Source organism: Nelumbo lutea, chromosome 3 (assembly GCF_056320005.1).
Source record: "Nelumbo lutea isolate HS-2025 chromosome 3, American lotus-T2T, whole genome shotgun sequence".
In the NCBI taxonomy this organism is placed as follows: domain Eukaryota; kingdom Viridiplantae; phylum Streptophyta; class Magnoliopsida; order Proteales; family Nelumbonaceae; genus Nelumbo; species Nelumbo lutea.
The window spans coordinates 19,158,594-19,169,320 of NC_142686.1; the positions used below are offsets into that span (position 1 = coordinate 19,158,594).

General features: G+C 36.3%; 1 protein-coding gene across 2 annotated transcripts; it reads left to right on the forward strand.

The window, feature by feature from the left end:
- The first annotated feature begins 565 nt into the window (after nt 1-565).
- LOC148863372 (E3 ubiquitin-protein ligase At3g02290-like) lies at nt 566-10,373 on the forward strand. 2 transcript variants are annotated; one of them, XM_088974771.1, is made up of 5 exons: nt 566-912; nt 1,627-2,016; nt 4,067-4,496; nt 4,700-4,809; nt 10,195-10,373. In XM_088974771.1, the coding sequence occupies exons 2-5, from the start codon at nt 1,897-1,899 to the stop codon at nt 10,219-10,221; spliced, it is 687 nt and encodes a 228-aa protein (XP_088830897.1). In that variant the 5' UTR covers nt 566-912; nt 1,627-1,896; the 3' UTR covers nt 10,222-10,373. The 2 variants fall into 2 exon arrangements, with proteins under 2 accessions (XP_088830897.1, XP_088830898.1); XM_088974772.1 differs by lacking the exon at nt 566-912 and adding an exon at nt 1,031-1,260.
- Nucleotides 10,374-10,727: the final 354 nt, after the last annotated feature.

Genomic DNA, 10,727 nt, shown 5'->3' on the forward strand with positions numbered 1-10,727 from the left:
TCTATAAGTCCATCTGTGCAAAAGGAAAAGGGCAGTCCGAAAATTCATCATAGCTATCCTACGCCGTCCGATCAAAGACTCGTCTGAAAGAGTCGTGATTTAATGAGGGAGGTCTCCCTGTCCCATGAGATGAGGCTGAGGGTGCGTGTTAGTCCGGCCCTGTCAGGACAAGTGGCATGATCTACCGGATTATTATTTTATTCCAATCTTAAGTTTGCCAAATGTCTCTCAAGTTGACCGTTTAAATTCTCAATTAAGACGATCTCGCCAAAAGTATTAATTGATTCTAGGGGCTATTTGCATTTTGGAGTGTTTAATCAGGGAAGTTTTGTAGTGTGTAGGATCCACATGGATTCCACTTACACCCTCATCTCCCTACTCCCTATCTGCTAACAAGATACATCTTTGTTAATAGACGGCTAAGATTATCTGAATCTAAATGCGATCTGGGGAGAATCTAATGGATACCTAGTTGGGATAATGTCATTGTCAGAGGTCTAATCATGTTACGAAGCTGACGGCTCAAGTTTGTAGGTTAAATTAATATCTTCTACGTCGTTGATTTAAGTTCAAAGGTGTCAAGACGCTATTAGTTGGGTATTCGGTAAATGGATGGAGCCGAATCATATGGTGTTATTTTACAATGTTAATTTATATAATAAATTTTAAAAGAGTTTTTTTTTTTAATTTTTTCGATAAACATTTATTTTAAAAAGCAAGAACATTACTTGAGTGTCGACGTATAAAATGAATTCTATTTCTACCCAACACGACCCTTAAATTCCGCGCTTCTTTTCGGCGAAAAATCCAACGACCAAGAAAGAATCGAAGCCTTCAAACAAAATTAAGAATTTTCGGTTTCCTTTCAGAGGGTGATCGGCTGTGGCTCTCTCTGTCTCTCTCTCAATCAAGGTACCTTTCACCTTCTCCTTCTGTCTCTCTTTTTCCATGTGCTCTTGTTCTCTGCTTTTGTTTTGATTTTGATTTTGATTTTGATTTCGTTTTGTTTTCGTCTACAGAAGATTCTTACGAGTTTTAAGCTCAAAAGTCTGAAATGGGTTTCTTTTATTTCATTGATTTATGGATGTTTTTCTGTAGTTTACATGGTTTTCATTTTATTCTATTTTGTTCTTCCAATCCAATACTTCTTCATCTCCCTTAGCTAATTGTGTGAGAGTCATCAATAGATTTTGTCATGTTTATTTGTCTATATGTAAATATTTTGATTTATGGAGAAGATTCCATTCTGAAGTAAGAAGGGTAACTCCTGAGATTTCAACAAATCTAAGAAATACGGAGATTATTTTACAGTTCTGAATTCTTATTTTTATTTTTGATTATTTACATGTCTATATTGTTGTAAGCACTTAAAATATTTATTTTTGAGTTATAGAAATTGTTTATTTTATGCACATAATAACTTCCCCCCCTCCCTTTCTTTTGAAGAATGATAATTACAGATGACTGTTTTTCATAGATTTTGATATTGAAAATTTGAGTTGTTATTTTCGAATTAGTTTTCTACAAATACATTAGTTCAATGAGCTAAAGCAGCAGCATTCTTCAGTAAGACCAACCTTCTCTGTTTCTAATATCTATTCTTCTGGGATTTTCTCTCACTGACAGGTGAAGAAAAATCTTCGATTTGTTATCGGTATTTGGCTTCCAAGAGTTACTGATTTTCCAAAGGGATTCTGCTTGCTTTCTTTCTTGTTAGAGGAGAGAGGGTACTGGCTCGTGGAGAACTCATTTTCTGCGAGCTTGGCGTCCTCTCTCACACTACATTATTGTAATATTCTTGTTTCAAAGAAGTTTTTTCTTTGATGGGAGTTTTGTGAATGAGATTGAAGAGTTATCTTGGAGGCTATGAGGTGAATAAGAAATTGAAACTGCATCATGGGTGCTGTATGTTGCTGCTTGCGTGTCGATGACTTTGAAGAATATGTAAATCCGAACAGTTCAATTTATAGAAATTGTATCTGCCTCAGATGCTTTGTTCAGAACATCTTAAATGCGGTATGCTTTGCAGATTTTAGTTTTCTATTTTTCTTTTCATCTTATTGGTCAATACTCTTAGTTTTTTTTTTTTAAATTGTTTTCACGAATAACTTAATCTCTAAATGTATGCTGTTGGTGTCCACCAGCGGGTTGGTAAGGTCTCGTAAAGGAGACTTGGGATCAAATCCCACCTGCACCTGGGTTGGGGATCAACCCCCGGTTGTGTAGCCCTTCAAAAGAAAAAAAAAGAAATCTCTAAATGTATGCTAGCTTCAGAGTTGCACATTTAGATAGGATGGAGATTATCATAAGAAGCAAGAAAGAGAGAATTTCATATGTAACTCAATAATGAATGAGTGCTAAGATATTCTACTGCCTGGGAATATATAACTTTGTATCCTGAATTCTTAATTTTTGGATATTTTGGGGATTCAGAGCCTACAGATTCTGTTTTAGGTTAGTTGGAAATTAGGGGAACCCTCTAGCTGTTCTTGGCCTGATTGGAGGTATTGATAGTTTATGGGCTATTATGCCTTCTAAAATATAAATTGCATTATAACCTCTGTGATCATTTGTAATCCATGGAAGTTATAGATGGAGAGGGAGGAAATGATTGCCAAGGAGTGGATAAAGGTGTTGGAACATTACCCTAATTACAAATTTGGCATTTTTATGAAAAAGAAAAGGAAGCTTTACTGCATCTACTATGGTCTTCTCAGAATTTCTTTCAGAATTACAGATAAAGGGGGAACAGATTTTCTTGTGGAACTATTTTGTTTTTTTTTTATCATTGGTGGAACTACTATTTTGGCTTTGTTCAATTAAAAACCTGATTATGGGCGAGTCTTGGATTGATCTTGACATGGACACTTACAATATTAAAGTTTTAGACTTTCTTCATATTATACACTCAAAAAACAAGGCTTAAAATGTATCCTTCTTTCATGCTTTTATTTCTCCTGAAATATACTTCAGTGTCATGTATGGATTCCATGATTTCTTTTTCTAAATTTTATTTTTATCATCGTTTATGCTTGTCTTCATGAAGTGAGTGAAAGAAGTTGTTTTGTGTTTAGATTTGAAGTGGAAGTAAGAATAAGACATAAGGCATAAGGAATAAGAAATAAGAAAGAATAGATATATGAAATAACTTTTATAAGGAAAAAGAATCACCTAGGTACACGTGCTGCCTCCTTTTCTTACTTATAAAATCCCATTGTCCCAAAATGAGGAAATGCCAAAATATCTTACACAATTTTCATAAGAATCATTTGAACTAGTGGTTGAAATACGCCAAAAGTGCTGGAAATCCTATTGTTTTTGAGTTTGAATGTGTTAAGACCCAAGTAGCAGCAGACCCAGAAGGAAGGATCCAGGCCCACTACACTCGAAGCCCAACTTAGGCCTCTCCAGAGTTCACGCGCACCACGCCTCCTCTGCGGTTCGTGTATTCACGTCATCCACGTCAGGAGGAATGAGTGGGTTGTTAGTTATTCAGAGGACGTGCTCCATGATAAATATCTGTATGAGCTCTTGAGAGCAACAGAACATAATAGAATAAACGTCTTTTCTTAATCTCTCTCCTCTCCTCCTTCTCTCTCTTCTCCTATCTTCTCAATTCAGGAGGGTGAGCTCCCTCGAAACAGCTCCAGTTCTCTCTGTTCCGTTTTGGTTCTATCAGAGTGCTTTGACATTAAATTTCATTTCAGAACAGAAGAATTCTAATTCATCTTTTAAGGACCCAGAGTTATTGTTCCTAGAATGTAGGGAACCTGGAAGAAACCAACCTTTTACATGACATTCAATGGTTTAGAATTGTCTTGCAGTTCTGGATAAATTATGTAGAACATATGAGGTTGGATGATCAAGTTAGCTTAGCCAAGGTTTTCCGAGGAAAAAAAATGCTAATCCTAGTTTGTAGGGTCAAGCCTCTATAATCCTAATGAAACTTGTTTTCATGTAATAATTCTACCATGAAATTAATATTTGCCAATCCAGTTATAAGGAATGCTAGAATGCTTAGATATCCACTCAAATTCAACTTCTTTATCTTGCCATCTCTATGCAGTACACAGCATTATTCCGAAGAGGGGAAGTGCATGCGCTGCCTTCATCAATTCAAGAGGCTGCATCTCTGACATCTCCAGCATCCCTTGACAGTTCTCTATCTGATATATACCGTTCCCCTCCAAGGCCCTTGCCTTATGATGCGGATCCGAGATGCTTCCGTTCACAGCGAGATGGATTGGTCTCCAGACATGAGAAGGGATCGAGTCATTTGCACGAGGAATCTGAACAACTTAGAAGAACTGATGTTCATGCAGGTCTAGAAACACCAGCAATTGCAGACAAATGGAATGTCTCTGGTTATGGGAGGGTATCAAAGGAATGTAGTTCAGAGTCCTCAGTGAAGCACCCATTGGTAAAATTGACAAGTGGAACTGGATATGTTTATTCGTCATCAGAAGACGAGGATGTCTGCCCAACGTGTCTTGAGGGTACAACTGCTAAGATCTCCTGTTCTTTCTTTCCTTTTTTTTTTTTTTTCTCCCGCTTTCCTTTTATAAGGATGGGGTGACTCAGATATAATTCATTTGCTAATTTTACATCATATCCATGTTTGCCCATGGAAGACAACATTAGTGTTCTTTAGGTTAAATTTTTGTTCCCCTTGGTTATTTACTTGTGTTTTGATTTGCAGAATACACTCCAGAAAACCCCAAGATAATTACCCAATGCTCTCACCATTTTCACCTTGGTTGTATATATGAGTGGATGGAGAGAAGCGAAAATTGTCCAGTCTGTGGCAAGGTAACATGTTTACTTCTTATGAACTTCTTTTATCATTTCTGCACAATGACTCTTATCACCTGAAGTTTTATGTGGCTTTCTTTGTATTTATATTTGCCAAAATAATGCTATGTTTTTTTTTTTGACAAATTAAAATAATGCTATGTTCAAACTAAAAATTTTGGCCTGGTCACTTTGTGAGCAATAGCAAAGCTTTCTAGTATTAGAAGTGACTGCTATAAGCTTATGTTCAAGTCCAGTTTTGTTTTAGCTGGTTTCTTAGCTTGGGAAATTTTGGCAAGTCATTTTACCATGAGTCTGCAGGGAGGCATAATGTAATTGTTGTATGTTATGTTGCATGAATTTAACTCTGGTGCTGTGTAGGGGTGCAATTAAGGTTGGCCCGAGTTTGCATTTTACACTGCTTTTGGCTCAGCCTTTGGGCCAGGCCCATTCAAATTTTGACAAAAGTCCAACCCAAACCATTCAAGTTGCACCCCTAGTACTGTGATTCTAAATGTTGCTACATCGTGTCCAAAACGTTGAGCCTAGATATGTGATGTATAAAGGATAATACTAACTGGATGATCTTTAAAAGACCTCTATCCTTTTGGAAGAGTTAGTAGTTGCACTTGCATTTGTTGGTGTTAGTGGTACAAATTGACTAGTGTAAGGAGTTATTTTCTTAATCATTTCAGGAAAATAGAAATTCTAAATGCGGTTATTTTGATCACTCACATTTTAACAGATAAATAAATTATATGGCAGAGGATTGCAACTAGCTACTAGGGAGATGTAGCACTAAGTAATATAGAGAATGAATGGAAAGTCAGAAACTGGAGTATAAAAGGTGCACATGGGTGATAGATCATGCAAACATGGATTCCACTAAACAGATTAAATAATAAATATACTTCTTTTATGTTACTGAGGTGTTGATATGGGCTATTTGAGAATACTGAATTATTGATTCACTCAAAAAGTCAGCGTCCAGGAGAAGATTGAGGTAGCTGCTTATATTCAAGCTCGGACAATATTTAATGTGTTTAAAAGGTCCAAACAAGTCATTCATGTAAAATTTAAACTACATTAACTTTTGGACATAAGAATTTCACTATTTCAGGAACAACAATTATTTGGAAACAAACTCTTTTGGAGACAACTACTCTCTCAGATTTGATATAGAATGAATATAACGCCCTTGAAATGTGTATCCAACAAATATTAGAGATGGATAGTGCATCTCTTATGGGTTAGCTGTAGGTATCATAGTCTGTAAGCTCCACATTCTCACACCCTTGTATGGTTTGGCTTGTAGCACTCTGTTCTAACCTTCTTCTTAGAAGAGATTTTGCATATAAAACAAAAAGTACATACAGAGTTCTTTTTTTTTTTTTGTGGTGTTGCTGGCAGAGCCATGCATGAGAAGTTTACCTCATGACTCTTTCTCTCATGCCCAAACATACAAAACCCTACAGCTTTTCATTAGTCTCCTATCAATAGTTTCATTTCTTCTACAATAGGTTAGCATAGATTCTCTGTTCTGGGTATCTGGGTATATGGAAGAATATGCTAGAAAGGAAAAAACAAAATCTGAAATGGCCCTTTTCAAGAAGATAAGGCCTTTGCCCGGATTTTGTTCTAGTGAGTGCTTTTGCAGCTTTTGAAAAGAGAAACACTTCCCCTTCATTAAACAGTGGCAATTTGATTTTAGAAGCAAGATCAATAATATGATGCTAATTTTAAGTTCACTTTGATTCTTGACTATTAGACCCCCAGCTTGTCTATGTAATGACAGTACAGCCCCCTTCTATTTTATTGGGCCTGTTTGCTCTACAAGGAAACAGATGTTTTCACTCTCCTAGCCATCTTATCCACAAGAAAGCAGATATGCATCACAGCATCACTTTTCCATAAGGAAACATTTCTTAAAAGAACTTGGGATGGTAGTTGTTAATAAATGGTTTGGCAAAAGTTTTAATGCTGGCTGTTAACCAGAGATAACCGTCCTTCCTTATTAGGACCTGTGACTGTTATTGTAAAAAAGCTTAACATTGCCAGGAAGATCAACATGGAAATTGTGTTTTTATGAGACACATAATGAAACTTTGGGCAAGAGAAGTTGAACACGGGTTATGACATGAACTAATTATGTCAAATAACCGATTTGGTTTTATGCCAAAGAGATCAACTATGAAAGCTATCATTTTATCGAGTGACTAATAGAAAAGTTTTGGACTAGGAAAAGCGATATTCAAATGGAAGAGTACCAAATAGTTATCTTGACCTAATTAAGGACACGAATGTGGTGCAATAACTGGTATTTAAACACAAGATGGAGAGACATTGCAGTTTCTGGTTAAAATGGCACTTCACCAAGACTAGCACTTGGCCCTTATTCGTTACCACTAGTCATGGATAAATTGACTAACGCTAAGTTTGGGAGTGCTTATTTGAAAAGTAAATTTAATAAGTGCTTAAAAACAAGTGCTTATTCTAATAAGCATTTATGAGTATTTGGTGAAAAAGCACTTATTTTAAATAGGGGTAATATGGGTATTTTTAAATGATGTGGCGGGCCAAGATAGGCCATAAAGGAAATAAGAACTTATTGAATAAGCACTTAAAAATAAGCCTAAAATTCAGGCTTCTAAAATGCAAATAAGTTCTTATTGGTGTGGTCTCAGCCAAATAAGCACTTATTTTTAAGCACTCCCAAACTTAGCCTAAGCATATTAAGGAGGAGGTCCCATGGTGTATCCTGCTTGCTAATAAAATGGTACTAATTGATGAAGTTAGAGAGGGATTAAATGTTAAGTTAGACCTATAGAGAGGTGCTCTAGAAAAAGGAACTTCAAGAAAGTAGGGCCGAAATAAAATATATTGTTGTAAATTTATTAACTATAGGATTGTGAATTGGGGTATGATTAGGATTGCAGACCAAGAGGTGCCTAAGTGTGACCTCTTTCACTTGCTTTGTTTAATAATTCCTATGAAAGAGATTGAGGAAGATGCCACCCATAGAATTAGAGTGGGATGAATGAAATGGATAGAGATGCATATAGACTCTTGTATGAATTATGATAGGAGAATACCACTTGGGGTAAAAGGAAAATTTTTTAAAGTGGTTATAGACCAGCAATATTTCATGGAGCAGAGTGTTGGGTAGTTAGGAAACAAATCCAAAAAAAAGAAGAGTATACTAAAGATGTGAATGTTGAAGTGGATGAATAGAGAGACAAGAAAGAATAGGATAAGAAAATGATCATGTTCCTATAAATCTTGGAGTAGCCTTGATAAGTGAAAAAGGAGGTAACCTAAGATGGTTTGGTCATGTGCAGAGAAGACCATCTACAACACTGGTAAGAAAATGAGGCCTGTTGCAAGTTGAAGGATCTAGAAGAGCTAGGGGCAAGCCAAGAAGAACATAACTAGAAGTAATGAGAAATGGTCCGAGGGCCTATATTTAACAGTGGATATGGAATCCGAATGTAGTAGAGTGGCAGAAAAGATTCATGCAACCTATCTCATATAGTTGGATAAGACTTTGCTGAGTTGAGTATGGAACAGTAGTCCTTGAAGCATCATCGGAAGGTTCATCCAGGTCAGTTGTCTGTGTTCCTATATGCGGGTGCATGTTTTCTCTCTTGGTCATTTTTTAGTTCTAAAAGACATTGGTTTGAAAGAGTGACTTGAGTAATTACTATGTCTAGCCAAACATTTTCTCAAAATTGATCGATTTCAGTTAAAATAGAGGATAAAAAAGCAAGATTGCCTAATACACTCTACTCTGAACTAATTTGTCAGATTCCTCCAAGAACACATGTCTGTAAGGGCCCATTTCATTAAGAAATCATGAGACTCTCTCTCTTGACCATCCCAATTTTGTGAAAATAAAATTTATGCATTCAATGAATCAATGTCACAGCTTTAAAAGCCAGTTAGCTTGAGGTTAATCACCAACATTACAAGAATAACAATCTGGCTGGTGTAGTGGTATGTATATTTATTATTTTTCTTTCATGTTAAAGATTTATTAATCAAATAGTCAACAAAAACCTGATATTTGGTCTGTATAGCATTTCTGGGTCGCTTGCCACCTAATTCGGCCCCTATAATGTCTGCATACACATTATGTAACAGCGACCAAAGTGGTCTTTTAAAAGTTAAAACTGGTAAGCAAGTCATATACTGGTAGAAGATGGGATGCTCACCATGATGGTGACCATTAGAAATGTTATAAAATGAATTGGAGAATGGAGTTCCAAGTGGTCTGAAAGTGTTTTTTTCAGGACTTGCAAAACCATTTTTATGTGGGAAAGGCCAAAGATGGGAATAGTACTGACAACAGGATATGGAGTAGTTTCTATGGTAGAAAGCAGAAATGGGAGATCATAGGATTGGGGTTGGTTAGGACTGGGCAAGAAACAAATGAAAATTTTTGTTTCTCTTTGTAGGCTGTAGGTGGTATAAGCACCCCCTTTCTTGATGTACGGCATTATATTGTTTAGGTGGGAGGTAGCAGGGAAGGCAATGATCACGAATAGATTGTTCAACTCTGGTATTTGTATTGTCATTATGAAATCCTTTTACCTCACTGGGTATGAAGAATCCAAGGTGTTAAATACTGTACAGCTTCAGTGGCACCTTTTTTGAATTTCGTTATTTTATGTAGTGCTAGTTCCAGTAGGGAGCTGAAATATAGTAGTGTAGTCCTCATCAGTTGCTGGAATCTGTCCAAATTGGCAACTTGTCTGATGCAGGGGATTCTTTGATTCAAGAGATTTTAGTAGTCATGAGCAACATGTGCTTTGATACTAGGCATTTAACAAACCAATGCAACTCAATCCATTCACCTACATATTGCCTCAACTAAGATGATTACATAGAAATGAGCCTCTACTAATGCCTACTTCCATAGATAGTTGGTTCTTGTTTTTAAATGCTTCAAATAGCAGTTACTGGTGTTACACTGTTACTTATAGGTTCTACACAAATCCTAACAAGTTCCTTTCCTTTTTTGTTCCATTAATATTGGATTCAGATTGCGTGTTTGTATGCCTATTTCTTTTCTGTTTTTTTTCGAGGTCTACATTTATAAAAGATATTTATAACTCTGCAAATGAACAAAGAGCTAAAACTCCTGCTAGTTTTCAAAATTACTCCAGCTAGAAATCTACCAGGTACTAAATTGGTTTTCATGCTTAATAAACTGTTTGCAGTTCCCAAGTTCATGGCCAATTAGGTTCTAAAAATTGGGAAGGAATAAATTTGATGATGATGATGAACAAATAGTAGTGACAAAGCTTAAAACTTATTTTCCTGTTCTCATCATGCTTTCAATTTGAATTTTTACCATTATTTTATTATTCATTTGACTTTTCTTTTATCTGCTCCCTTTTCTAGGTAATGGAATTTGATGAAACGACTTGATCTTACCCTAAAGTTCGTATTGTGAACAATGACCGAAGGCAAACTGAAGTAAGGGGAAAATACAAAAGAAACTGTAAATTCTCTGTGAATAGCCCTGGTAAAAAAATGGTTGTATTTGCATAATGCTAATACAAGTAAATGCTTTTCCACAACTCTCTCACACACACGGGTTGCCAACTGAAATGTTGACTGAATTCATGGTCACGTGGTAGATGATCAAAAGTCAAAACCGAACATTTGAAGCTAGTTCTCTAAGGGTCTGTGTGATTTGTGGTGGGAATCGGAATTGTCTATTCCCCTTCTTGTTTGAGGATTGGTAGGTAAAAGTGACAAGGTTTGGGCTTTCGGGGTTTTTTAAGTTACTAGTCTTTTCTATTTTTGGCTGGCTGGAATGAGATTTCCATTCATAGGGTGGAAGCGAGAATGACCATCCCTTCAAATGGGATGCCATACCACTAGGAATGGGAATTGGAATCCCATTCCGGTTCTATACCTTTATTCCTAGG

Coding starts and splice junctions, on each gene's coding strand:
- LOC148863372 (XM_088974771.1), top strand. CDS start 1,897: ATGGGTGCTGTATGTTGCTGCTTGCGTGTCGATGACTTTGAAGAATAT. Junction 2,017..4,066: donor TTCAGAACATCTTAAATGCG/GTATGCTTTGCA, acceptor ATCTCTATGCAG/TACACAGCATTATTCCGAAG. Junction 4,810..10,194: donor ATTGTCCAGTCTGTGGCAAG/GTAACATGTTTA, acceptor TCCCTTTTCTAG/GTAATGGAATTTGATGAAAC.